Here is a 26451-nt window from a genome sequence, read left to right as displayed (position 1 = left end):
GGTCCCTTTTTCTTTATTTCTAGTGTCACCCACTTTCTCCTGGGCCGCCTTCGTAACCCCTTACTTCTGGTCACCCCTAGTGGAAGTTTTGCTTACCCTAGTCTTGAACCAGTGGTCTGCCTTCTTTCCTAATTCTAGGGGAGAAATTGGACCTAGGTCTACCAGATATTGATACAACTTTTCATTGAAGCGGTTACTTAAAATGTGTTCTTTCATAAACAAATTATAAAGCCCAACATAGTCATGTACTTCATTTCAAGTTACCCAACCATCCAGTGTTTTTCCTGAGTAGTCTACAAAATCAACTGAGGTCTGGCTCAAGGTTTTCTGAGCCCCTGAACCTAATCCTGTACTCCTCAGTTGAGAATCCAAAGCCCTCAATCAGGGAAGCCTTCATGAGGTCATAGGATTCTGCATCTTTACCAGAGAGTGTGAGGAGTCTATCCCTACACTTTCCAGTGAACGTTTCCCAAAGTAGAGCTCCCCAGTGAAATCTGCTTACTTTTCTGATTGCACAAGCCCTCTTAAAAGCTGTGAAGCATTTGGTGATGTCATCACCATCTTCATATTTAGTTACAATCCCTTTGGGGATTTTTAGGATGTCAGTATTCTCTCTTACCCTATTTAAGTTGCTGCCACCATTTATGGGAGTTAAACCCATTTCTTTTCTTCCCCTTTCTATGTCTAGGAACTACTTCTCCAAAGCCAATCTCTTGGTCATCCTGGCTAATAGGAGGTCCTCTTCAGAGGCTGCCCTCAATGCTTCCAGATGTACTGGTCTCCCCTGCGGAAGAACAAGGCTCTTGGACTATGATTTGTGGAGTCAGGGTTTTGGGAACCCTGTCTTCCCTAATTAGGACAGGAGGGGGTGAGTTCTTCCTCTTGTTCACTCATTTCCCCATCTGAAGGAGTATCCTCTAACGCAGAGGGATGGTCCCTTGTGAACTCTGCCAAGAGCTCCTGGAGCTTTACCTTGGTAGGTTTGGACCCAGTTCTTATCTTTTTTAGCTTACAGAGAGTCCTTAACTCTGACATCCCTAGATGCAGGTAAGGGGCGAGGTTGAGTTCCACCACCATCTCATCTGTGCTAGACATTATCACTCTAAAAGTTGGGATTACTTTTTAAGGATCTAAAAACTACTTTTAGAACTTAAATACAAGCTTTTACAAACTTTTCAACTCTAAAAGAAATGCTAACAGGGACTTACACAGGGGCGTGGCTTCGGGCGTCAAGATGGCGGTCGCACTCTGAGAGTGCTCTGGACCCCTCCGTCATCCGCCCTTAACCACTGTGGTCCAAAAGAGCGGAAAAACGCTGTACATGGCGCCCCGGTGTCCCGGGGACCCGTAGAGAAGTTTGTTGGGGCGAATCGATGGAAAGCCGGCAGCTCGCCCTCATACGGCGACCCGGCTGCTCCCGTGAAGAGGAGCTCAAGATGGCGGCCGCTGCGAGATGCACCCGGCGGATCTGAGGTGGGCTTGGGGGCCCCGACGAAGTTGACTGCCGCGGGCTGAGAGGCGGCGAGAGGCCCGGTGAGAGCTGGGGGTGTGCCCCGAAAGTGGTTCCCTGCCGCGGGGGCGCCGGCGGACCCCCCCCCCTCCTGTCGTGGAGGAAGACGCGGGGTGAGCGGCGCCGCACCGGCGCGCGAGGCGCGAGTGTGGCCCGGAGGACCGGGAGCCCTCCCTGACCGCCTCGGCGGCTTGCGGTGCCGCGCTGGAGCCGTGGCGGAGGCCCTGGCCCCCGAGATCCCCCTGCTGCGGGGAGTTTAAATTTGGAGGCGAGAGGCCCGGAGAGAGCTGGGGCGCGCCCCGAAGGTGGATCCCTGCCGCGGGGGCGCCGGCGGGCCCCCCACCCTCCTGTCGTGGAGGGGGGCGCGGGGTGAGCGGCGCCGCACCGGCGCGCTAGGCGCGAGTGTGACCCGGAGGACCGGGGGCCCTCCCTGACTGCCTGGGCGGCTTGCGGTGCTGCGCTGGGGCCGTGGCGGAGGCCCTGGCCCCCGAGATCCCCCTGCTGGGGGGAATTTAAATTTGAAGGCGTGCTGGGGACCAGGACCCAGCTGAAAAGCGGAGTGGTGCCCGGGGGGGCAGGGAAGTGAATCGAAGACCGGGGGGGTGGAAGGAGAAGACGAGCGGTGACGCCCCTGCCCCCCCCCCCATCCCTGCAGCAACAAGAGGGGACTCCGGGGCCTGGGGACTTGGCTCCGGCCTCTCTCGGGCCTGAGCCCAGGTGGAGCGCGAGCTGGACTGCGGCAAAATCTGGACTGCGAGCCGAGCGGTGGAAGGCAACACCTTGAGGCAAGTGGATACCCTGGGTTCCGGGGCGTGCTTGGTTGACTTTAGACCCTGGTCGGAACGACCTGAGAGATCGAGAGCATGATCGCGACGGCACGAGGCCTACAATGGAGGCGCAGAGCCCTTAAGGTGGAGAGACCTGGGTCTGGGCCTCGGACAGGTCCCCCCCAACTGGTGGAGAGAGCGAGAAAGGGAGCTGAAAAGAAGGGGCCAACGGTGTCATTGCCGGCCGTCCTTACGTGATCAGACACAGCGAACCCACCCACAGTCCATGGTACTTAACAACGCACTAAATTCTCAGGCTTGAAACCGCGTTAAGGAAGGTGTGGCCCACCTGACGCCCGCCTCAAGTGCCACGATGGGGAAGGATAAAACGAACAAACAACCTCCGCCCTCCCAACAAAAAATCGACCAGTTCACGACTGCGACGGCCCAACGAGGAGGGGGAGAAGTGGCTGGTGGGGGTTCAACCCCGGACGGGGTGAGTGCCATTCTCCAAGCTATTCAATCATCGCAGATAGCCGTGGAAACGAAAATTGGTGAGGTGCGAGTGGACATGGGCCTCATCAGACAGGACCTTAGAAATGCTGTAACCCGAATTACGGAAGTGGAAACCCGAGTCTCCCAAACCGAAACTGATTTGTCTGACCTCAAAGCCAAAGTAGCCCAGCTGCAGTCCCGAACCGGCGAGCTTCACCGTCGTGCAGAAGATGCGGAAAACCGGGCCAGGCGCAACAACCTACGCTTCATAGGTTTCCCGGAGGGCATAGAGGATGACAAGGCCGCCGAATTCCTGGAGACGTGGATCAAATCTTGGATGCCTGACCAATCCCTCTCGCCCTTGTTTGCAATTGAAAGAGCCCACAGGGCGCTCGCGCCTCGCCCACCGATGCGCCCGATGATCGCACGATTCCTTAACTTTAAGGACAGAGACAATATCCTCAGGGAAGCAAGGCGGCAAGATGGTACGCAGTGGGAAAACCACAAAATCCTAATTTTCCCGGACTACACCAGAGAAGTCCAGACCCGCCGTAGGTCGTACGAACATGTTAAGCAAAAACTAAGGGCAATGCAGCTCTCGTACATGCTCCTTTTCCCCGCTCGCCTCAAAGTCCTCATGACTGGGAAAGCTTACTTTTTTGATTCCCCGGAGGAGGCTTGGGGCTGGCTGACGGAGGTGGGCATTGGAGTCCGAAAGGGTCCCCCCGGGACCACTGGAAGAACCCCACATGTCGGGCCCTCACCATCAGAGGGGCCCCGGAGGAGCAGGCGGCGCACCAGATCCCGGAGAGGCAGACAGAAAGACACGATCGCTCCTGCAGAGAACGAAGCAGCCCGGGACTCTGGTCCTCAGACTAAATCTAACATTGAGACTCTTCCGGTGGCCCGAACACCGTCCCAACCCGCCGAGGATGGGCGATTGAGTCAGTCTCCGGTACTCGGCTGACAGGAGATGTAGGACCCCTGCGCGAGACGTAAGGGGATTCGGGCTTCGCCTGATCCTCTCAGGCGAACTCTAGCGAGATTAACATTGATGACTCCGGAGGCTTCTTAGAGTATGGTGTTGAACGCTTGTTTTGTGACTACTAATTGCAATTGATCCGAAAGAAAGGAGGGGTCCACCACTCCACCCCAATGACAGTTTTACTGGCTGTCTGGTTTTGGTTGGGTACATGGGCGACAGATGCTTCCGGGGGGGGGAGTATGGGGAGGGGGGGAGTTTAGGGGAGAGGGGAAGTTCAAGTTAGGTTTAAGAGGCGACAAGTTGGTTAGCCTGGTTTGTAGATTTAAAATTTTACGGTCATGTCCGAAACGGTCATCCCTGGGCTTGCTCCCGCACATCCAAACATGCCCAACAGTGTTACACCTCACACTTGGTCCTCAGTAACCCAGGTCCTCTCCTGGAATGTAAACGGCCTGTTAGACAAGATCAAACGATCGGCAGTATTTAACACCCTCCGCAGGTATTCTCCCTCAGTAGTTCTACTACAAGAGACCCATCTTCTTGGGTCCAGATGCCCTATGCTTGCGAGAGGAGGATACGATAGGGTATATCATGCAGGGTTTTCCAGAGGCTCTAGAGGAGTGGCCATTCTGCTCCACCGATCTCTGCCCATGGTAATCACTTCCACGCAATCTGACTCACAAGGTAGATTCATGGTGGTCACGGGGACTCTTCACGGACAACCGCTAAACTTGGTGTGCGCCTATGCGCCCCCGGCAAATCACAACTCCTTCCTACTTTCGCTCCACCGAGTAACCTCAGGATTACCCCAAGGAACTACCCTGCTGGGAGGCGACTTTAACGCGGTCCTTGACCCAAGGCTGGACATTTCTGGGGAAGCTACCATACATAGATCCAAGCGGGCCTCAGCCCTAAGTAGTTGGGCGGAGAGCCTTGGCTTGTGTGAGGTGTGGCGCACCTGGCATCCCAGGGAGCGCCAATACACACATACCTTGGCAGCCCACCAGACGCAATCCAGAATAGACCTGGTATTCATGCCCGCCCTAGATTTCTTAAAAGTAGCAGGAGCTGAGATTCTTCCACGGGGGGTCTCCGATCATGCGCCAATACGGATCCGGCTGGGTAGAGCAGACCCTACCAGACGGCCTATGTGGCGCTTGAACGCGTGGCACTTACAAGATACAGAGTACACCCAAGAGATCAGGTTGCACCTCGACCAATATTTCGAATTAAATGAAGGCTCGGTTCGATCCCCAGGAATGCTATGGGCTGCTTGCAAGGCCACTATTAGAGGACATGCCAGAAGCATTCTTCGGTCCCGTGAACGAGATCATAATTCCCAAATCACCGAGCTAGAGAACAAGGCCCGGAGACTCGAATGCCAACATATAAACTTGGCATCGGCCACGACCATGAGGAAACTGACCAGGGTAAGAGAAGATATTAAACATATAATGCTAGATTCGGCCAAGCACATGTGGAGAGCCTCAGCAAGCCGAATTTATGGATGGGGGGATAAAAACGGGAAACTACTGCATTGGCTGGCCACCCGCCCCATGGCTAACAGTATTATACCGGAGATCTTAGATGACTCAGGCACCCTTGTCAAAACAGCAGTGGAAATCGCACATAGCTTCGCCTCCTACTACGCCCGTCTATACGCCAGGCATCCACGCCCTGCTGTTGAGAGAGAGTCCCCCCTACTAAATGAGATTACCCTTCCCGTGGTAACTCCAGAGGCGAGAGACAGACTGGACGAGGCCATCGGTCTTGTGGAAGTCTGCAGCGCAATATCGGGACTGGCATCAGGCAAAACACCAGGCCCCGACGGCTTTCCAGCGGAATTTTATAGTAAATGTAGCGATATTCTGGGTCCCCACCTGCTCAACATGTACGAAGAAGCGGAGAATCAAGGCCGCTTCCCAACAGAGATTGATCAAGCCACTATTGTGGTGATCCCCAAAACATAACCCCCATCACGACAATGTTCAGCATACCGGCCTATCTCGCTCCTAAATGTGGAAGTCAAGGTGCTCTCTTCGATCCTTGCTTCCAGACTGAGGGAGGTAATGCCCACGCTGGTGCATCCTGACCAGTGTGGTTTTATGCCCACTCGTAGCACAAGACACTGCATTAGACGATTACATCTTGCTTTGGCGCACCGCAAAGTGCTATCGCATACGCAGTTGGCACTGCTTTTACTCGACTTCGAAAAAGCCTTTGATACGGTAGATTGGTCCTTCCTCAATCAGGTCCTATGTAAAAACGGGCTCGGACCTAAATTCCGGGGACTGGTGAAACTCCTATACTCTAACCCGACGGCTCGAATCAGGGTGAACGGAGTAGTCTCCGACCCAATCCCCATTGGTCGTGGGACTCGACAGGGATGCCCGTTATCTCCCCTGCTCTTCGCACTAGTGATAGAGCCACTGGCGATATTAATGAGAGGCGACCCACTGATCGAGGGCTGGCATTGGCCCTCTGGTTCGGAAGACAGAGTGGCTTTGTACGCAGATGATGTGCTCCTGTATATCTCTAATCCATCCAAAAGCGTCCCACGCGTCCTAGAGATCCTTAGACTTTTCGCGGAAGCCTCAGGGCTGACCCTGAACCCAGCCAAATCTTTACTTATCCCACTTCATCGCTCGCACGACTGTATAGATTGGCAACGGAATATCCCGATACGGAGAAACAGCTTTAAATATCTTGGGATACATATCTCACTTCTCCCCGAGCTAGCGTGGGAACTCAATGTCACGCCGCTATCAAAGAAAATCAAAACCGACCTTCTGCGCTGGAGGGCCCTCCCCCTGAATCTACTTGGTAGAATAGCGCTGTACAAGATGATGATTCTCCCCAGGATCTTATACCTCCTGCAGAATTTTCCACACCCCTTCCCCGTGAGATGGTTCAGGGAGATGGATTCTTTAGCACGCCAATTCATATGGAGTGGCTCACGTACAAGACTGTCGCTAAAAACCTGTCAGAGGGATGTTTATGAGGGTGGACTGGGCATGTCGAATATTCAATACTATTATCTAGCGATGCATATACTTGTAATTAATGACTGGATGGGAGGTGGATGGACAGACCCCGCATACCAACTAGAATTGCAGACAATGGGCTACCCACAGATCCTTGACATACTCTACGGGAGCCCGATACCCCGGGATACTCCAGATGTGACCAAAATGGTACTTCTGGGATGGCGTACAGCCCAGAAAGTGACGGGGTGGTGGGGGCGCCTAACCCAACAAACCCCGCTATGGCAGGGGAAGCAGCTGATACATGTAGCAGGTCTGGAGGGCTTCCAGAAATTGGACACCATAGGGATCTCCACGCTGGGAGATATTTGGAGAGGGACACATATACGATCTTTTCAAGACCTCCAGAAACAATATTCCTTAAACAAAACACAATTCCATCGATATCTCCAACTACGTCATGCCCTACTAGTTCACCTGCAGACAGGAGACACCATACCTGAGCACAGCCCCATGGAAGCCAAGGCACTGATGGGAGTCCTGGGAAGGGGAGGGGTTTCTCAGATTTACCGCTCCTTAATCACCGCCACTGGGGGACCCCTGAGAGAGCTTCGCCAAAGGTGGGAGAGTTGGGTGGGACCCATGGAAGAAGCGGACTGGACAGAAGCACTAATGGCCCCACGCTCCCTAACAATGGCCACACGCTTCCGTTTAATACAATCCTATTTCCTTCACACCGCATACCTCACACCCGCCATGTTACATAAAGCAGGCCTCCGCCCCACAGCGGAATGCCCCGCTGCAGGTATCATACAGCGGATTTCTACCACATGGTATGGACATGCCCGATTATAATGGCCTATTGGGAAAGGGTGGTGCAAGAGATATCTGAGGCCCTACAGAAGGAGGTAAAGAGGTCGCCATTGCCCCTCCTTCTCGGGGTAATGGGAGATACAGAGCTACGAAGAGCAGATCGGTCCTTCTTAGGGGTGGCATGTCTGGTGGCCAAAAGGGACATAATGGCAGACTGGAAGGCCAGGGTGGCTCCGGCACTGACTAAGTGGAGACGGGGAGTGGATTGGTGTGCGCAGCGAGAGAGACTTGTGTACGAGGCCAGAGGTTGCTTACACAAACACAAGAAGATATGGGGGAAATGGGAGGATGTAGCGGGCCTTTAAGAGGGGATGGTGAGTAACATTAGTGATGAAAGCAGCAGGGACCGAGGACTTGACCATTATTGTATTGTTTTGATGCCCATTGGCATCATGTTGTGCTGTATTCATAATTGTTCTATGCAAAATTTAATAAAATTTCTTTATAAAAAAAAAAACAGGGACTTACACAAGGCCCTAGCAGGACTTTTAAAAAATTTGAAAAATAGTCAAATTGCAAAAATCAGTTTCTAATGACAATAATTTTTGGATTTTAGTTGTGTGATCAGGTATTGGCTGAGTAGTCCAGCAAATGCAAAGTTTTAGACCCCACCGCTGATCCACATGTGTAGGAAGTTGGCTCTGTATATACTAGCTCAAAGTGAGAGATAGTGTGCACAGATTCCAAGGGTTCCCCTTAGAGGTTGATAGTGGCAAAATTAGATAATACTAATGCTCTATTTTGTGGTAGTGTGGTCGAGCAGTAGGCTTATCAGATGGTAGTGTTAAGCATTTGATGTACACACACAGGAAATACATGAGGAACACGCACTCAAAGACTTAACTCCAGGCCAATAGGTTTTATTTAGAAAAATATATTTTCTTAATTTATTTTAGAACCACAAGATTCAAGATTTGAGGTAAGTACATAAAATGCAAGGTACTTCACACAGGTAAGTATAGAACTTTGATTTGAAACAGTAGTACACACAATTTTGGTTACAATGGCAATAAGCTATTTTAAAAGTGGACACAGTGCAAAAATCAACAGTTCCTGGGGGAGGTAATTTTGGTTAGGTTTCTCAGGTAAATAAAGCACTTACACAGGGTCAGGGTGTCCATGTCATTGGAGTCGCCTGGGAGTCTTCTCTGTGGTGTTGGTTGTCCTGGACTCGAGCTGGGGGCGTTGGGTGCAGAGAGTGAAGACTCGCTTCTGGCTGGAAGTGAGAGTCTCTTTAAAAGTTGCTTTAAAGTTGCTAAGTTGTTGCAGTTTCTGAACAGTGCCGCTGTTCTCAGGAGGTTCTTGGTCCTTTAGGTGCAGGGCAGTCCTCTGAGTCCTCAGAGGTTGCTGTTCCCGTCAGATGCGTCGCTGTGCAGGTTCTTTGAGTCTGGAGACAGGTTGGTAGGGCTGGGACCAAGTCAGTTGGTGTCTCCGTCGTCTCTGTGGGGCTTTCAGGTCAGCAGTCCTTCTTCTTTCTTCAGGTTGCAGGAATCTGATTTCCTGGGTTCAGGGTCGCTCCTAAATACTAACTTTAGGGGTGTGTTTAGGTCTGGGGGGCAGTAGCCAATGGCTGCTGTCCTTGAGGGTGGCTACACCCTCCTTGTGCCGCCTCCCTGAGGGGAGGGGGGCACATCCCTATTCCTATTGGGGGAATCCTCCAAAACCGAGATGGAGGATTTCTAAAGGCAGGAGTCACCTAAGTTCAGGGCACCTCAGGGGCTGTCCTGACTGGTAGGTGACTCCTCCTTGTTTTTCTCGTTATCTCCTCTGGACTTGCTGCCAAAAGTGGGGGCTTTTGTCATTGAAGGTGCCCCGTCTGCGCAAACCCCGTCATGGAAAGACTGGGTTGAGAGAGTTTTACTGTTCTTCGAAGCTACCAAAGTCGAAGACGCCCAGAAGAGAGTCATGATCCTACATCTAGGGGGGAAAGACATCTACAAAATATCCAAGAACCTCCCTGAGGACACCCCCAAGAAGCATAGAACCGTCATAGCTTCAATAAGCAGGCACTTCAAACCCATGGCCAATACAGACTATGAACGTTTTCTGTTCAGCAAGCCAGGCAGCAAGCGGAAGAATCGATCGATTCATTCCATATGAGACTCAAAGACCTAGCTAGCACATGTGGATTCGCAGATGAGACTGAGGAGGTCAGAGGCCAAGTGATACAACGATGCACATCAGCAAAACTGAGAGAGAGAATCCTCGAAGAATCAGGAAGGTCCCTACCTGACATCCTCACGATGGGACGCACAAAGGAGTTGTCTAAGGCCCAAGCTTCGCATATGGAGTCTGCCCTCCAGAGATCAATCAAGGAAAAGCCTGTCAATGCTGTGGTTTCTTCTCCGAAAAAAGGGAGACCTCGAAACAACAAGTCTCCACCATGACAAAGCAGATACAGCGGTGGACCATCACACTGAGCGAGTGACTGCCCAGCTCGTGGGAAAAAGTGAGCAGGATGTGGGACGCTACACCACTTTGTGAAGGTGTGCAGTTCGAGCAAACCATGAGCCGGAAACGCCTCGGTCAACGCCGCCACAAGCAGAACCGGAAGGAGCAGTGACATGGATGACAATGAAGCCGGAGAATATGTTATTGTTAGAAATGGGGTTTTTGGTTGGCAGTCAGGTTACCCCCTGGCCAAGCAAAAGCCCTCACTCTAGTCAGGGTAAGTCACACACTATCCAAGATTATCCTGTGCCCACCCTCTGGTAGCTTGGCACGAGCAGTCAGGCTTAACTTAGAAGGCAATGTGTAAAGTATTTGTGCAATAAATCATACAATACCACCATATAGCACCACAAAACTACACCACACAGTGTTTAGAAAAATATATAATATTTATCAGGATAATTGTAGGTCAAAAAGAATAAAGTTGCAATGGAAAATTGTAGAAATATCACAGGGAAGTGATATAGAGTGTCTTAAGTCTTTAGAATGCAATACAGTGTCTTTCAAGCACAAAGTACCTGGTTTCTGGTGGAAAATCTCCTCAGAGGGCCACAGGAGAAGAGATGCGTGGAAAAAGGGGTGTGTGCGTCGATTTCTCCTCAGCACACACAGACTTGCGTCGGTCTTTTCCACGCGGGGAAGTCGGGCGTCGTTTTCCGGCGCGCAGACAGTCTCTTTTTGTGGATCGCGGGGATTACCAGATGTCCCGGGTCTGTGCGTGGATTCTCCCGCTTGTTTTCCGGCTGCGCGTCGTTCTGCGGGGCTGCGCGTCGAAGTTTCGATCTCACGGTAGGCGTCGCGTCGATTCCTCCTTGGAAGTCGGGCGGCGTTGTCCTTGCGAGGCCGTGCGTCGAAAGTTTGGTCTCACGGCAGGCGTCGCGTCGATTTCTCCTTGGAAGTCGGGCGGCGTTGTCCTTGCGAGGCCGTGCGTCAAAGTTTCGCACTCACGGTGGGCGTCGCGTCGATTTCTCCTGGAAAGTCGAGCGGCTTTGTCCTTGCGAGGTTGTGCGTCGAAGTCTCGATCGTCCCGAGGGCGTCGCGTCGATCAGCGTCGGTGTGCGGCGTTTTTCTCGCCGCGAAACAAGCTGTGCGTCGAAATTTTCGGCGCACGGAGCGTCCAAGTGAAAGGAAGAAGTCTTTTTGGTCCTGAGACTTCAAGGAACAGGAGGCAAGCTCTATCCAAGCCCTTGGAGAGCACTTTCACAGCCAGACAAGAGTTCAGCAAGGCAGCAGGGCAACAGCAAGACAGCAGTCCTTTGTAGAAAGCAGACAGGTGAGTCCTTTGAGCAGCCAGGCAGTTCTTCTTGGCAGGATGTAGTTTCTGGTTCCGGTTTCTTCTCCAGCAAGTGTCTGATGAGGTAGGGCAGAGGCCCTGTTTTATACCCAAATGTGCCTTTGAAGTGGGGGAGACTTCAAAGAGAGGCTAAGAAGTGCACCAGGTCCCCTTTCAGTTCAATCCTGTCTGCCAGGGTCCCAGTAGGGGGTGTGGCAGTCCTTTGTGTGAGGGCAGGCCCTCCACCCTCCCAGCCCAGGAAGACCCATTCAAAATGCAGATGTATGCAAGTGAGGCTGAGTACCCTGTGTTTGGGGTGTGTCTGAGTGAATGCACAAGGAGCTGTCAACTAAACCTAGCCAGACGTGGATTGTAAGGCACAGAAGGATTTAAGTGCAAAGAAATGCTCACTTTCTAAAAGTGGCATTTCCAGAATAGTAATATCAAATCCGACTTCACCAGTCAGTAGGATTTTGTACTACCATTCTGGCCATACTAAATATGACCTCCCTGCTCCTTTCAGATCAGCAGCTGCCACTTCAACAGTGTATGAGGGCAGCCCCAATGTTAGCCTATGAAGGGAGCAGGTCTTCCAGTAGTGCAAAAACGAATTTAGGAGTTTTACACTACCAGGACATATAACTACACAGGTACATGTCCTGCCTTTTACCTCCACAGCACCCTGCTCTAGGGGATACCCAGGGCACACATTAAGGGTGACTTATATGCAGAAAAAGGGGAGTTCTAGGCTTGGCAAGTACTTTTAAATGCCAAGTCGAGGTGGCAGTGAAACTGCACACCCAGGCCTAGCAATGGTAGGCCTGAGACAAGGAAAAGGGGCTACTTAAGTGGGTGGCACAATCCGTGCTGCAGGTCCACTAGTAGCATTTAATCTATATGCCCTAGGCACCTGGAGTGCACATGACTGGGGACTTATAAGTAGATTAAATAGTTCAATCAGGTATGATCCAAAGTTACCATGTTTACAGAGAGAGAGCATATACACTTTATCACTGGTTAGCAGTGGTAAAGTGCGCAGAGTCTAAAAACCAGCAAAACAGTATCCAAAACGAGGAGGGAGGCAGGCAAAAAGTTAGGGGTGACTACCCTAAGGCTGTCAGGTCTAACATGTGTCCCCCCCAGCTGAAAGTGGGGAGAGCTACCCGACCTCCTGGGAGCTCTCATCGCTAAGGCGGAAGTACCTGGAGAGACCATCAGCATTGGCGTGGTCAACCCCTGGGCGATGTTCCACCGTAAAGTCCATCCCCTGTAGGGAAATGGACCACCTCAGAAGTTTTGGATTCTCACCCCTCATCTGCATGAGCCATCTGAGGGGTCTGTGGTCTGTCTGAACTAGGAAGTGAGTCCCAAACAGGTAGGGCCTCAGCTTCTTCAGGGCCCAGACCACAGCAAAAGCTTCTCTTTCAATAGCACTCCACCTCTGTTCCCGTGGTAATAGCCTTCTGCTAATAAAGACTACCGGTTGATCTTGGCCCTCCTCATTTAGCTGTGCTAGGACTGCCCCTATGCCATGCTCTGAAGCGTCTGTCTGCACGATAAATTCCTGGGAGTAGTCAGGGGCCTTGAGCACGGGGGCCGTGCACATGGCTTCCTTTAGGGCGTCAAAGGCTTTCTGACAAGCCTCTGTCCAATTCACCAACCTAGGTTGCTTCTTGGACGTGAGTTCGGTCAAGGGGGACACAATGGTACCATAGCCCTTGACAAACCTGCGGTAGTATCCGGTGAGGCCTAAAAAGGCTCTCACCTCAGTCTGGGTTCGAGGTGGTTGCCAGGCCTTGATAGTTTCGATCTTGGCCTGGAGTGGCTGCACCTTGCCACCACCTACTAGGTGTCCCAAGTACACCACGGAACCCTGCCCAATCTGGCACTTACTAGCCTTGATGGTCAGGCCTGCCTGTTGCAGGGCCTGAAGCACCTCCTTGAGGTGGAGCAGGTGTTCCTCCCAGCTGGAACTGTAGACAGCTATGTCATCCAGGTAGGCTGCACAGAAGGCATCCTTGCCAGCCAGGACCCCGTTAACCAACCGTTGGAAGGTAGCGGGGGCATTTTTTAATCCAAACGGCATCACTCGGAACTGGTAATGGCCGTCAGGGGTGGAAAAGGCGGACCTTTCCTTAGCCCCCTCAGTCAGGGCGATCTGCCAGTACCCTGAAGTAAGATCAAACGTACTCAGGAACTTGGCAGCGCCTAGCCTGTCCACGAGCTCATCAGCTCGGGGGATGGGGTGAGCATCAGTCCGGGTGACTGAGTTGAGACCCCGGTAGTCCACACAGAACCGGAGTTCTGGCTTCGCACCTGGGGCAGTAGCCTTAGGGACCAATACCACTGGGCTGGCCCAGGGACTACTGGATTTCTCAATGACCCCTAGAGTCAACATCTTGGAGACCTCCTCCTTGATGCTGGCCTTCACCTTATCCGACAACCTGTAAATTTTGTTTTTCACAGGGAGACTGTCACCGGTGTCAATATCATGAACACAGAGGTGGGTCAGCCCAGGAGTAAGGGAGAACAGGGGGGAGAACTGCTCCAACAGCTCATAACAGTCTCCTTTCTGATTTAGAGTCAGGGTGTCAGACAGAATGACCCCGCTTACTGACCCATCACCTTCTTGGGCAGAGAGGAGGTCGGGGAGAGGTTCACTCTCCTCTTCCGTTCCTTCATCTGTGACCAGAAGCATGTTGATCTCCGACCTCTCACAATGAGCTTTTAGTCGGTTCACATGGAGCACCCTTAGGGGATTCCTAGGGGTTTTGAGGTCCACTAGGTAAGTGGCCTCCCCTTTCCGCTCCTTTATTTCAAATGGGCCAGATCAGCGGTCCTGGAGAGCTCTGGGCTCTACTGGCTCCATTACCCACACTTTGTCTCCAGGTTGAAACTCTACCAGGGTGGCCTTCTGGTCATACCATTGTTTCATCACCTCTTGACTGGCCTCAAGGTTATCTTGGGCTTCTTTCCAGAAGCGGGTCATCTGGTTGCGGAGGGCCAACATATAGCTGACCACATCCTGAGGGGGTGTCTTTGGAGCTTTCTCCAATCCCTCCTGGACAATGCTTAAGGGTCCCCTGACAGGGTACCCATAGAGAAGTTCAAAGGGACTGAACCCTACCCCTCTCTGGGGGACCTCTCTGTAAGCAAAGAGAAGGCATGGTAAGAGGACGTCCCACTTACGCCTCATGGCCTCAGGAAGGCCACCAATCATGCCTTTCAGGGTCTTGTTGAATCTCTCCACAAGACCGTTCGTCTGGGGGTGATAGGGTGTGGTGAACTTGTAAGTTACACCACACGCATCCCACAGCGACTTCATGTATGCGGACATGAAGTTAGTGCCTCTGTCAGACACTATTTCCTTGGGGAACCCCACACGGGTAAATATCCCCATCAGGGTTCTGGCCACCACCGGTGCAGTTACTGTCCTTAGAGGGATTGCCTCTGGGTAACGGGTGGCATGGTCCACCAAAACCAGGATGAACCTGTTGCCTAAGGCAGTTTTGGGGTCCAAGGGGCCAACAATGTCGATGCCCACCCTTTCAAAGGGGGTGCCAACGACAGGAAGTGGAATCAGGGGGGTTTTAACCCTTTTTCCTGCTTTACCACTGGCCTGGCAGGTAGGACAGGATCTGCAGAACTTGTCTGAGTGGGTCCTCATTTTGGGCCAATAAAAGTGGGTGTCAAGCCTGTTAAAGGTCTTGCCCTGCCCCAAATGTCCTGCCAGGGGAATGTCGTGAGCCAGACCCAGTAGGAAGGTTCGGTAACATTGGGGGACCACCAGCACACGTGCTGCCCTAAAGCCCGGAACCTTAGGCTCACTGTAAAGGAGATCATTCTCCCAATATAGGTGGTGATTGCCAGAGGCGTCGCCGGCTGCCTGGTTTGAGGCTTGTTTCCTCAAACCTTCTAGAGTGGGACATTCTTTCTGCGCCTTGCAGAAGTCCTCCCTGGTGGGTCCACCCTCAACTTGCCAACCAGCAAGCTCAGGTAAGTCACCTAGGGCGGCGATGTCTTCCCCAGTTGGCTCGGAAGCCTCCTCCTCAGGAGCCCCGTCAGCCACTGTGGGAACAGCGGGGGCCGGTTTCCCGCACCCCTGGTCCCCCCTCCTGGCAGCTCTCTGGGCCATCGTTCCAGGCTCCAGATGCCCTTGACTTCCCTCTCGGTCAGCCATGGACCGTGTGGTCATGCAGACCCACTCAGGTAACCCTAACATCTCCAGGTGAGACCTGAGCTCTACTTCTTTCCAAGCAGTGTGCTCAAGGTCATTGCCTAACAGACAATCTACAGGCATGGCAGGACTCACAGCTACTTTCAGAGTACCAGAGACCCCCCCCCACTCAAAGGGAACCAGAGCCACCGGTAGGTGACTCTCGCGATTGTCAGCTACTCTGACCTGGTGGAATGTATTAGGCATTATCTGCTCTGCTGACACCAGCTGACTCTTGATAGTAGTCATACTGGCTCCTGTGTCACGTAGAGCCTCCACCCTCTGCCCATCAATGGTGACCCACTGCCGGTACTTGGAAGTATTTTTAGGCATGTGGGCCTTGGGCACCATTTCTCCTTCTCCCAGGGACACTAGGGAAATCTCTACCTGTTCCCCAAAGCTAGTTGGGTCCATCTCCCCCCCGAGTGCTACACTAGTCAACCCAGGTGCCTGTCCAGTAGTGGACGGTGCCCTCTTGGGGCACTGAGGATCGCCTTTGTAGTGACCATATTGGTAACATTCCATGCATTTGGGGCTAGATTTTCCTGACCTGTCAAATGTCCCTGGCTTTCTCCCAAATTTGGAAAAGGAAGGGTTGCCACCCCCTCCCTGGGAATTCTTTTGGGGGCCTTTAGAGAGTTCCTTATCTGTAAGTTTATCTCCCCCCTCTTTCGTCTGTTGGGAACCCTGACCACCTTTGTGGGAGTCCCCCCCAGGTACCTTTTTGGACACTCTGGTGCTAACCCAGAGGTCCGCCTCCTCAGCAAGCTTCCTGGGATCAGTCAGCTTACTATCCACTAGGTGCTGGCGCAAATCTGTATAAGTAACATTAAGCATATGCTCTCTCAGGATCAAATCATATAAACTTTTATAATCTGCTACTTTGTTGCCCCGCACCCATCCATTCAGTGCCTTACTAGAGAAATCAAAGAAATCTACCCATGTTTGTGTGGTTTGTTTGGTGCTGTCCCTGAACCTCTGACGGTATCCCTCAGGGGTCAGCCCAAACTTGGCAAGTAAAGTGGCTTTCTGGAGTGGGTATGTGTTTTGATCCGGTGGATCCAATGTGAGAAGTGTGTCCCTCCCCAATGGCGGCACATAGCCCCACATAGCTACCCCCCATTGCCCTTCAGGAACCTCATGAGCCCTTAGTGCAACTTCATAAGCAGCTAACCATTTATCTATGTCATCTCCCACCACAAAACTGGGCACCACATTTTTGGGTATACGAACCTTCTTTTCTCCAGCAGGTCCTGTCTGTATGCTGCCACCATTATTGCTGGATTCAGACTGTCTTGCCTTGATCTCCAGCTCCTTGAGACTCAGTTCATGAGCCAACAATAGTTTCTTTTCAGCCAAAGCTCTTTCAGCTTCCACTTGTTTGGCTGCTCTTTCAGCTTCTGCTTGTTTGGCTGCCCTTTCAGCTTCTGCTTGAATCTGTTTGGCTGTCCTTTCAGCTTCAATCTGTTTGGCTGCTCTTTCAGCCTCAGCTTGTTTGGCTTCTCTTTCTGCCCTCCTCTCCTCCTGTTGCGCCTCAATTTTCATTTTTGCCATTTGCAATTGGAACTCCCTTTCCTCTCTCCTTTCCTCTGCGGTCAGGCTTTGCATGGAGACACTGCTCCCTGGTCTGGAAGGGTGCACAATTGCAGTGGTAACACCATCCATAGATAGTGAAAATCCTTCTGAGGGGCCATTTTCTGGCTCCCCTTCCTCATCATCCTCTAAATGGGCTTCTGCCCAGGCCCTCAGCGCCACTTGAAAGTCCTCCTTTCTGGAGGCCCCTTGGGTGGGTACCCTCAATGCCCTGCAGAATCCTCTTAGTTGTTTGACCGTGTATGTATCCAACTGGACTAGGTCAAAGTCCCCTGTCTGAGACCCAGTCAGAGACATGTTGAGTGAGGATTTAGTTTTTGAAAATTGTCAGGAAAAAAACGGATTTTCAAAAAGAGATCAAAACCAAGTTGACCTTCAACTGTGGGTAGGTAGTGAGATACTTAGCTACTGTATGTCACTGCACAAATACAAGTCCTATCCTCACCGCTGATCACCAATGTTAGAAATGGGGTTTTTGGTTGGCAGTCAGGTTACCCCCTGGCCAAGCAAAAGCCCTCACTCTAGTCAGGGTAAGTCACACACTATCCAAGATTATCCTGTGCCCACCCTCTGGTAGCTTGGCACGAGCAGTCAGGCTTAACTTAGAAGGCAATGTGTAAAGTATTTGTGCAATAAATCATACAATACCACCATATAGCACCACAAAACTACACCACACAGTGTTTAGAAAAATATATAATATTTATCAGGATAATTGTAGGTCAAAAAGAATAAAGTTGCAATGGAAAATTGTAGAAATATCACAGGGAAGTGATATAGAGTGTCTTAAGTCTTTAGAATGCAATACAGTGTCTTTCAAGCACAAAGTACCTGGTTTCTGGTGGAAAATCTCCTCAGAGGGCCACAGGAGAAGAGATGCGTGGAAAAAGGGGTGTGTGCGTCGATTTCTCCTCAGCACACACAGACTTGCGTCGGTCTTTTCCACGCGGGGAAGTCGGGCGTCGTTTTCCGGCGCGCAGACAGTCTCTTTTTGTGGATCGCGGGGATTACCAGATGTCCCGGGTCTGTGCGTGGATTCTCCCGCTTGTTTTCCGGCTGCGCGTCGTTCTGCGGGGCTGCGCGTCGAAGTTTCGATCTCACGGTAGGCGTCGCGTCGATTCCTCCTTGGAAGTCGGGCGGCGTTGTCCTTGCGAGGCCGTGCGTCGAAAGTTTGGTCTCACGGCAGGCGTCGCGTCGATTTCTCCTTGGAAGTCGGGCGGCGTTGTCCTTGCGAGGCCGTGCGTCAAAGTTTCGCACTCACGGTGGGCGTCGCGTCGATTTCTCCTGGAAAGTCGAGCGGCTTTGTCCTTGCGAGGTTGTGCGTCGAAGTCTCGATCGTCCCGAGGGCGTCGCGTCGATCAGCGTCGGTGTGCGGCGTTTTTCTCGCCGCGAAACAAGCTGTGCGTCGAAATTTTCGGCGCACGGAGCGTCCAAGTGAAAGGAAGAAGTCTTTTTGGTCCTGAGACTTCAAGGAACAGGAGGCAAGCTCTATCCAAGCCCTTGGAGAGCACTTTCACAGCCAGACAAGAGTTCAGCAAGGCAGCAGGGCAACAGCAAGACAGCAGTCCTTTGTAGAAAGCAGACAGGTGAGTCCTTTGAGCAGCCAGGCAGTTCTTCTTGGCAGGATGTAGTTTCTGGTTCCGGTTTCTTCTCCAGCAAGTGTCTGATGAGGTAGGGCAGAGGCCCTGTTTTATACCCAAATGTGCCTTTGAAGTGGGGGAGACTTCAAAGAGAGGCTAAGAAGTGCACCAGGTCCCCTTTCAGTTCAATCCTGTCTGCCAGGGTCCCAGTAGGGGGTGTGGCAGTCCTTTGTGTGAGGGCAGGCCCTCCACCCTCCCAGCCCAGGAAGACCCATTCAAAATGCAGATGTATGCAAGTGAGGCTGAGTACCCTGTGTTTGGGGTGTGTCTGAGTGAATGCACAAGGAGCTGTCAACTAAACCTAGCCAGACGTGGATTGTAAGGCACAGAAGGATTTAAGTGCAAAGAAATGCTCACTTTCTAAAAGTGGCATTTCCAGAATAGTAATATCAAATCCGACTTCACCAGTCAGTAGGATTTTGTACTACCATTCTGGCCATACTAAATATGACCTCCCTGCTCCTTTCAGATCAGCAGCTGCCACTTCAACAGTGTATGAGGGCAGCCCCAATGTTAGCCTATGAAGGGAGCAGGTCTTCCAGTAGTGCAAAAACGAATTTAGGAGTTTTACACTACCAGGACATATAACTACACAGGTACATGTCCTGCCTTTTACCTCCACAGCACCCTGCTCTAGGGGATACCCAGGGCACACATTAAGGGTGACTTATATGCAGAAAAAGGGGAGTTCTAGGCTTGGCAAGTACTTTTAAATGCCAAGTCGAGGTGGCAGTGAAACTGCACACCCAGGCCTAGCAATGGTAGGCCTGAGACAAGGAAAAGGGGCTACTTAAGTGGGTGGCACAATCCGTGCTGCAGGTCCACTAGTAGCATTTAATCTATATGCCCTAGGCACCTGGAGTGCACATGACTGGGGACTTATAAGTAGATTAAATAGTTCAATCAGGTATGATCCAAAGTTACCATGTTTACAGAGAGAGAGCATATACACTTTATCACTGGTTAGCAGTGGTAAAGTGCGCAGAGTCTAAAAACCAGCAAAACAGTATCCAAAACGAGGAGGGAGGCAGGCAAAAAGTTAGGGGTGACTACCCTAAGGCTGTCAGGTCTAACAGTTATCCACTCCTTATTCACCATTGGCAACACAGTCCAGTTGTCTGTGAAGCTGTCATGGTGCCAAATCCAGGTAGGCGCTCATCCGACCATAGCTGTTGTTGACACCGGGGCCTCCATAAACATCCTCGCCGCAGATGTGTATCACCAGATGGTCCCAGCACCCCCTTAGCAGAAGCCAGGATAAAAGTATACACATATGGCCAGAGTACACCTCTCGCCCTCAATGGCACATTCCAAATGTCAATTGCATATGGATCCAAGGTAGTCCAAGCCATAGTGTATGTGGCTGAAAAAGGACATGGGATGCTACTGGGATGCCAAACAGCAGAGGAGTTAGGGGTTGTCACTTTTGCTTTTGGCATACATCAGGAATCAGTAACTGTACTCCTTCACCAATTCCTTGAGGTATTTGAAGGAATAGGATGTCTGCGTCATAGAGAAATCAAGTTACACATCAATAAGACTGTACAGCCAGTGGCACTCTGACACCGACGCATTGTGTTCCACCTCAGGCCGCAAGAGGAGAAAGAGCTGGATCACTTGAAGCGGTCTGCATCATAGAACGCATCACCGGGGACACACCATGGGTGTCACCGATAGTGGTCGCACGGAGGCCCAAGCAGCCCAGGGAGGTCCAAATTTGCGTAGGCATGCGTCTCCCCCACGTCGCTATCAGACAACCACGATTGACGATTTGATAGGTGAACTGAGTTGGTCCTGTTGGTTCTCCAAACTAGACCTGCGCTCAGGATACCACCAGCTAGTCCTAGCCAAGGACTCACGTTATATCACCACGTTCTTGACGCATGTTGGGTTGCAGCAGTACAAAAGACTAAATTTCGGTATCTCGAGTGCTGCTGAAGTCTTTCAAAATGGCATTCACGAGCTCTTGGCAGATCTACCAGGCACGATCAATGTTAGTGATGACATTTTGATACATGCCACAACAGTAGCAGAGGACAACACCCAGCTCAAAAATGTGTTACAAAGAATCAAAGAATCCGGTCTGACCCTTCATTGCAGAAAGTGTGAGTTCCTCACTAACAGAATACAATTCTTTGGATACGTCTTCTCAGCCGATGGTGTAGCCCCTGAAAAAGTGCAAGACATTAAGCGTGGTGGACTATTGTGGCTGTTTCATTACTGACTCAACCACCCCGAAACCTAACAAAGTCCTCCGAACCTTGGGTCTGGGGCATGGCACAACAAATGGCGTTTGAGGCCATTAAAGAAGCCTTGTCCAGTGATACTATTCTGTGGTATTTTGATCCCCAGAAGGACACAGAAATTGCAGTTGATGTTGTCCTGAGGGGCCTGGGATCCATTTTGCTTCAAAAACAAGAAAATGCTCCAATTACAGGACTATGGATGTCGGTTGGAATATCGACCGGGTCGGATAACCAGGCTGACTACTTATCTCGCCACCACAGAGCAACCACCGCCAGCGAGATTCATGAAGCTTGTGAAACCGAAGAGAGCGTGAGGTATGTGTCCAACAGATCAAGACCGCTGCCCGTCTCCTTGGACATGTTAGTTTAGGCCACAGCGCAAGACGATTGCCTTCAACAGGCTCTACATGTGATCCGTGTCAATCAATGGCATACTGTAAAGAAACGACTATCATCACTCACTCCTGCCTCCAATCGAATGATGAAGAGCTTATATCACGTCCGTAACAAATTGTCTGTGGATCCGGATGGTTGTTTGCTGAAAGTTTGCCGGTTAGTAATTCCATCCTCTCTCACTGACAGGGTGGTACAGCTGGCACACAATGGACACCAAGGTATGGTGAAAACTCAGAACATTCAAGCATGTCGAAAATACAGTGCGGTCTTGTGAATGGTGCCAAGCGTCTGGAGAACCCAGCCGGCCTGTCCCTGTTGAGACAGAACCGGGCCGGCATCAGTCCTGGGTTTCAGCCAGCCTTGATTTTGGGAGTCTCCCTGATGGACAGTATACAATGGTGATAATCAATGATTTCTCCAAATACCCCGAAGTGGAGATCATCCCATCTCTTGCAGCCGATGTTGTAATTTTCCGTATTGAAAAAGTCCTGGCTAGTCATGGCCTCATCTCGGAGATCAAGACTGATAATGGCCCCCCATTTCAGAGTAAGGAGCTTGCTTCCTACTTTGAGACCATCGGTATCTGGCATCGGAGAATCACTCCGCGATGGCCTCGGGCAAATAGGGAGGTCGAAAGATTCATGCAGACACTAAACAAAGTGATACGCATTGCTACGGCCAGTAGACAGTCAAGTGGATATGCCATATATTCCTTTTTTGCGAAACTACAGACAGATTCCCCACTCCACTACTGGCCAAGCTCCCGCCCATGTTTCATTTGGTCGAGCATTGGTAGATTCCATCCCGCATCACAGGCTGTGGATTCCATGAGCCATCGATGATTGTCAAGTGTACCAGAAGCGCACTAGTGTTAACCGGAAGACTAGTCGCAGACGTTGTGCTAGGGATTCTGATACAAAAGCGAGTGATAAAGTATTGTTGAAGGAGCACTCTCCTGGGAGAAAGTTCCGCTTGCCGTTTGACAAAACTCCCTGGACCATTGTGCGCCAGAGAGGATCTTGGTTGTGGCCCAGTGGGGAACCTTCACTGTCACCAGAAACATTTGCATGTTCAAGAAATGTAATTCCCCGAAGCTGGATGGTGGAGGAGATTCTGATCTGCCGGTGTCTAATGTAGCTCAGACGTCCGTGCCTGACTTTGACAACCATGTTTCAACGCCTCCACTGGCATCTACTCCAAGTCCTGAACCTGCCTTAACCGGTCCGACTCTTGAGCAGTATCCAAATACTGACTGGTCTACTCGTACCCGATAGGGTTTATGCGGCAATCCCGCTCCATCTCAGAGGCTGCGAGATCATCTGGTGTGGTAACATTTGTACCTGTGTTTGACTTTTCCTTCTGCCTTTCGTTATTTGTTTTTAGGAGGAATGTAGTGTAGCGCCAGTGACGTAACTGGTCGCGGGGCACTACCATTGTTGGTGGTAATGGGACATGAGGGGGAGGAGCCTATCCAACCCCCCTTCTATGTGTTGCGTTTTGTGCTTGGCCTACAGGTCACGTGATGTTGGAGATAAATAAAGTGTGGCGACTAGGTGGGGCAGGGAGTTGTGTGAGGTGTGCCAAGAAAGCACTACCTGCTACGCTGCATAACTTTATAGCGTGTAGTGTCTCATTACTTAAGCGCTAGCACACCACGTAGAGTCACGACACTACATTTACCTCTGAACGCCATCCTGCTTTGACAATCTTGTCCGTACTGATAGAGCGGAACGTGGTAACAATTTACCTGCGTTCGGACGCTCTTTAGGTCGATGAATCTTTTGACTAAGTAGGAACTCTCTGTACTCTTAATCGATCAATCACCTCTTATCGGTAATCAATAACGAACATAAGCAACACCTTGAACAACATAACACTTAACAATTAATCCAGAATACATTTCGGCGAACCCTGACCTTTCAGTCAGGAATAACCACACCAGTTTATTGCGAAGTTAGTGAATTTATTTCCCTATATTAACAAAGCTAGCACAATATAAATGTGTCTCAACACCAAATGATAAACATATATGAACATTAATAGCTGTCCATAACGTCGAAACAAGTGTAATCTATGTAGCATTTGAATCACGAGGCATTCGATAATGGCAATGCAAAGCACTAATACGATAATCTGTAATGGGCTAATTGCGTACATTTAGTCAGCATAACAAGATCTCCAATTGCATCGTGCGACATATGGAATCCTCATCTAACCTCAAATTAGCATCAGCATGTGGGACTTCATGCAAAAGCAATTTAGCAACATTAATTTAGAAAAACTCCTAGCTAGGGTCCTTATCAAAATCAGCAGTTGATTACCTAAAAGAAACACAATGCAATTTTACAATTTCCTTTCATAATTACCAATTCCGATCAGCAATCAATGAACTCTTCGTCTCACAGGTATCGTTTCTCGATCAGCATAGGACGGGACAAAGGGGCAGGGGTGGATGGGGCAATTGCCTCACGGCGGCAAGGTAAGGCTACTACTTCATGCAAAGGGGCAAGTCAAAGTTAAAGTCTCTAGGGCAAGAATCATTAAGGTCTCTTTCTCTCGATTAGAGAAAGCATCAAAGTCTCTCAAAATGGCGTCGCAGCAAAATGGGTCATAGTAGCTACGAAGTCAAAATGGCGGGATGTCCGAAGATAGAGAGCTTTCCTCTCGTGCACCTGGGTTTTATAGACAACAGCTCAAGTCCAGTAGGGTCTCCATTGGTGGGTTCATAGGTTAGCTTCAAATTGACCAATCAAAAACGACAGTTCTCAAGCTTTTACTTAAGCATACATTATCCTTGGAGATGGGTACGTAATTTGCAACATTGTCTCTCGATTAGCTTACTCTCAGAGCCTCCATTGTCCACACCTGCAAGTCGACCTTGAATTAAAGAGAAAATATGCCAGGCTGGCACCAACTTTAAGATAAGCATGTGAACAGTTTCTGTTGAAAAAGTACAGCTTCAAGCAGAAATACACGTTTAATAGCACAGTGGAAAAATACAAACATCTAAACCGTGAGACCAGGCAACTAGGCCAAAGCCTCCGCTAAAGTAGTGCTAAGCTAAAGCATTTCAAACAAGCAAATCGTAGCACACGTTTATGATTATGTCGGATTAGTGCAATTCTAATACACCACGTTATATAAAGCACGCGTATAAATGATGGCAAACTACTCTGAGGGCACATTTTGTCCCCGTACAATCTTCATTAATTCGGTTAATGTCACACATGATTATGTCAGCACTACGTTTATGCGTTAATAAATCAAACCTTCATTTTCTGCTTCATCAGTACCATTAAGATATTCTACGGAAACAGTGACACAAAACATTTTCATGACGAAGAAGTATTTTACCGCCATTTGAATTTCATTTAAATATGTAGATTTGTTTGTTACCCCTCGCACCTCATTAATTATACGTTAACGCCACTTAGCAACATTCTCGCCTCAACCCCGTCTGCATACTGCAATCAACTGGCAATGGCAGATAACTTTCCCAACGTATTGTATGCTATGTTCCGTCCAATTTGCTCCATTTGTAGTAAATTTTGTATTAATTTGAACCAGAAACAATAGTCTCTTGCACAAAGCGTGTACGTCTAGGCATGTATAGTGAGTGCCAAGTGCACTGGAAATGTTTCACAAGAACAGTGTTAGTGCTTCCAATCTGGACATACTGTTTGTTGGTGATCCACACTTCAAATCTGCTAAATGTGCAGTGTGTTTTTAAAGAAACCTGTTTATTGTTATAGCATGAAAAAGCAAGAACTATAAATAGCACATAAGATGGAGTATAGTTGGCCATTAATTGCATCTTGTGGAACACAAATTGCCTTTCCTCGCCGCACAATTTTCATGTTCATAATAATATTATTATTATTATTATTATTATTACAAACATATACATTGAAAGAGGGCACTAACCCGAAGGACGTGTTTACGTTAAACAGACAACAGAAAACAAAAGAGTGTAAAACTGAACAGAATACATAAAAAAGTTTTAAGAAGATTACCAAATGGAAAATAATTATAGCATGACATCTCTACCAATGCCAGTTATAATTTACTATTACGTATTTTGCCTGATCTAATTTACCACCTCTCTCTCTTATATTACAAAAGTAGACCCCCCCTCACCCTCACCCTCCCCCTCCAAAAGAAGAACAGATAAGGGAAAAAAAGCAAGTCACCAAAATACAGTTAAGGTGTGGAAATAAAATATTTCTACGGTGTTCTCCCGATTTCTGCTCAAAAAGAGTCTATCCGTCTTATCAGTGGTGGCCTGAGGTGAGAAGACGCCGCAGGTGTAAACGTTTTTAGAAAATGAAACTAATTTTCAAAGACAATCTGAGGGTCACCCCCCACATTACCGAAGACAGGGAGATGACATCACTTACCCTGGAAGTAGACCCCGCAGCAGATCTGCACAATCCTGGGCAGGGAGGACGGGCTCAGAGACCTAATGTACTCCTGGAGCGGCAGTGATTCCTCCTGGCCCGCCATGGCTGAACTCTCGCCCGGAACCCGCGGAGAGTCCTCCTAGCTCCGCTCTTCGCTCACAGCCCTCAGACCTGCCGCCAATCTCATATCCCGAGTCTCAGACCCAGCACAAGCCCCGACTCTGCTGTTAACTACAACCCCACCTCCCGCTCAGACCTCGCTGTCAGCACCTGTCCTGGCCTGCAACTATCTGCCCTAGTCATCGGCTCCAGCTCTGGCCCTCTAGGTGCTAGCCCCGGCCCTCCGTAGCGCCGGGAACTACTCAGAAATACTGTTTCATGGCGTTCAGCACTTCTTCAGTGCAGCTGGCCTGTGACAGGGAGTGGCGGCAGTACGGCGGTGCTTGTGAAGTTTAATATACACACCACTTCCTGCTTCTAAGAGCGAAGTCTCGAAACTACTAACACCAGCAGTGGGTGGGAATATTATTTGTAAAAGAAAAAATGAAGTGCCAGGGTCCAAAATATTTCTCGGGAGTCACCAGCTCTTGCCACTGCTGCCAACTGCAAGTGACAGCAGTAA

The 26451-nt window shown here is 50.2% G+C and overlaps 1 protein-coding gene across 1 annotated transcript in view; it reads right to left on the bottom strand.

Moving 5' to 3' along the window:
- Positions 1-26242, bottom strand: part of THEMIS2 (thymocyte selection associated family member 2) — a 263194-nt gene extending 236952 nt beyond the window's left edge. Inside the window, exon 1 of the mRNA XM_069225106.1 lies at positions 25827-26242. Coding sequence (XP_069081207.1) covers positions 25827-25932 — 106 coding nt within the window. The 5' untranslated portion in view covers positions 25933-26242. The remainder of the gene's footprint in view (positions 1-25826) is intronic.
- Between the last annotated feature and the right edge of the window lie 209 nt (positions 26243-26451).

This window comes from Pleurodeles waltl, chromosome 3_1, assembly GCF_031143425.1.
Source record: "Pleurodeles waltl isolate 20211129_DDA chromosome 3_1, aPleWal1.hap1.20221129, whole genome shotgun sequence".
NCBI classification, from domain to species: Eukaryota; Metazoa; Chordata; class Amphibia; order Caudata; family Salamandridae; genus Pleurodeles; species Pleurodeles waltl.
The sequence above is the reverse complement of the archived record's forward strand: the minus strand, read 5'-3'. Positions and strand labels throughout refer to the sequence as shown.